This window comes from Egretta garzetta, unplaced genomic scaffold (genome assembly GCF_000687185.1).
Source record: "Egretta garzetta isolate BGI_Z169 unplaced genomic scaffold, ASM68718v1 scaffold358, whole genome shotgun sequence".
Taxonomy (NCBI): domain Eukaryota; kingdom Metazoa; phylum Chordata; class Aves; order Pelecaniformes; family Ardeidae; genus Egretta; species Egretta garzetta.
The window spans coordinates 3,815-5,706 of NW_009260617.1; the positions used below are offsets into that span (position 1 = coordinate 3,815).

At 61.6% G+C, this 1,892-nt stretch overlaps 1 protein-coding gene across 1 annotated transcript in view; it reads left to right on the forward strand.

Moving 5' to 3' along the window:
- The first annotated feature begins 27 nt into the window (after nucleotides 1-27).
- Nucleotides 28-1,892, forward strand: part of LOC104132014 (opsin 1, short wave sensitive) — a 5,233-nt gene continuing 3,368 nt past the window's right edge. Inside the window, exons 1-2 of the mRNA XM_009645256.1 lie at nucleotides 28-376; nucleotides 1,715-1,883. Coding sequence (XP_009643551.1) covers nucleotides 28-376; nucleotides 1,715-1,883 — 518 coding nt within the window. The remainder of the gene's footprint in view (nucleotides 377-1,714; nucleotides 1,884-1,892) is intronic.

Consider the following 1,892-nt stretch of genomic DNA (forward strand, 5'->3'; position numbering starts at 1 on the left):
CAGAGCCCCCCGGCCGCCATCGCCGCCATGTCGGGCGAGGAAGAGTTCTACCTCTTCAAGAACGGGTCTTCCTCGTTGGGCCCTTGGGATGGCCCCCAGTACCACATCGCCCCCCGCTGGGCCTTCTACCTGCAGACGGCCTTCATGGGCTTTGTCTTCCTGGTGGGGACCCCCCTCAACGCCATCGTCCTGGTGGTCACCGTCAAGTACAAGAAGCTGCGGCAGCCCCTCAACTACATCCTGGTGAACATCTCCTTCAGCAGCTTCATCTCCTGCATCTTCAGCGTCTTCACCGTCTTCATCTCCAGCTCCCAGGGTTACTTCGTCTTCGGCAAGCACATGTGCTCCTTGGAGGGCTTCGTGGGGGCCACCGGAGGTAGGGGGCGGAGGGGGACACGATGGCGTCTGACAGGGCTGGAGGTGTTGGGGTGACCACCATGACCTCATGGGGCTGTGGCAGTTGGGGTGACCACCTTGGTCTGGTGGGGCTGGAGCTGTTGGGGTGACCACCCTGGTCTGGTGGGGCTGGAGGTGTTGGGGTGACCACCATGATCTCATGGGGCTGTAGGTAGGGTTGACCACTATGATCTCATGGGGCTGCCAGAGTTGGGGTGACCACCCTGGTCTGGTGGAGCTTGAGGTGTTGGGGTGACCACCCTGGTCTGGTGGGGCTGGAGGAGTTGGGGTGATCACCCTCGCCTGCTGGGGCTGGAGGAGTTGGGGTGACCACCATGGTCTGCTGGGGCTGTAGAAGTTGGGGTGACCACCATCGTTTGGTGGGGCTGTAGGCAGAGGTGACCACCATCATTTGGTGGGGATGTAGGAGGGGGTGACCACCATGTTTTGGTGGGGCTGTGGCAGTTGCGGAGACCGCTATAATCTGGTGGGGCTGTAGGTGGGAGTGACCACTGTGATCTGATGGAGCTGTAGGAGTTGGGGTGACCACCCTGGTCTTCTGGGACTGTAGGAGTTCAGGTGACCGCTATGATCTGATGGGGCTGTAGGTGGGGGTGACCACCCTGGTCTGGTGGGGCTGTGGCAGTTGGGGTGACCACCATGCCTTTTGGGGCTGTAGGAGTTGGGGAGACTACCATCGTTTGGTGGGGCTGTAGGTAGGGTTGACCACTATGATCTCATGGGGCTGTAGGAGTTGGGGTGACCACTATAATCTGGTGGGCTGTAGGTGGGGGTGACCACCCTGGTCTGGTGGGGCTAGAGGTGTTGGGGTGACCACCCTGGTCTGCTGGGGCTGGAAGTGTTGGGGTGACCACCGTGGCCTTCTGGTTCTGTAGAAGTTGGGGTGACCACCCTGGTCTGGTGGGGCTGTAGGAGCTGGGGTGATCATCGTGGTCTGGTGGGGCTGTAGGTAGGGTTGACCACCGTGACCTTCTGGGGCTGTAGGCGTTGGGGCGACCACTATGATCTGGTGGGACTCTAGGAGTTCAGGTGACCGCTATGATCTGATGGGGCTGTAGGCAGAGGTGACCACCATCGTCTGATGGGGCTGTAGGCATTGGGGTGACCACCATGACCTTCTGGGGCTGTAGGAGTTGGTGTGACCACTGTGATCTGGTGGGGCTGTGGGCATTGAGGTGACCACCATGACCTTCTGGGGCTGTAGGAGCTGGGGTGACCACCCCGTCCTGGTGGGGCCATGGGTGGGGGCTGGTGGACCATGGGCTGAGGTGCCCCCACTGGTGTCGTCCCCCCCCAGGGCTGGTGACAGGGTGGTCCTTGGCCTTCCTGGCCTTCGAGCGCTACATCGTCATCTGCAAACCCTTCGGCAACTTCCGCTTCAGCTCCAAGCACGCCCTGATGGTGGTGGTGGCCACCTGGGTCATCGGCGTTGGCGTTGCCATCCCCCCCTTCTTCGGGTGGAGCAGGTGGGGGGT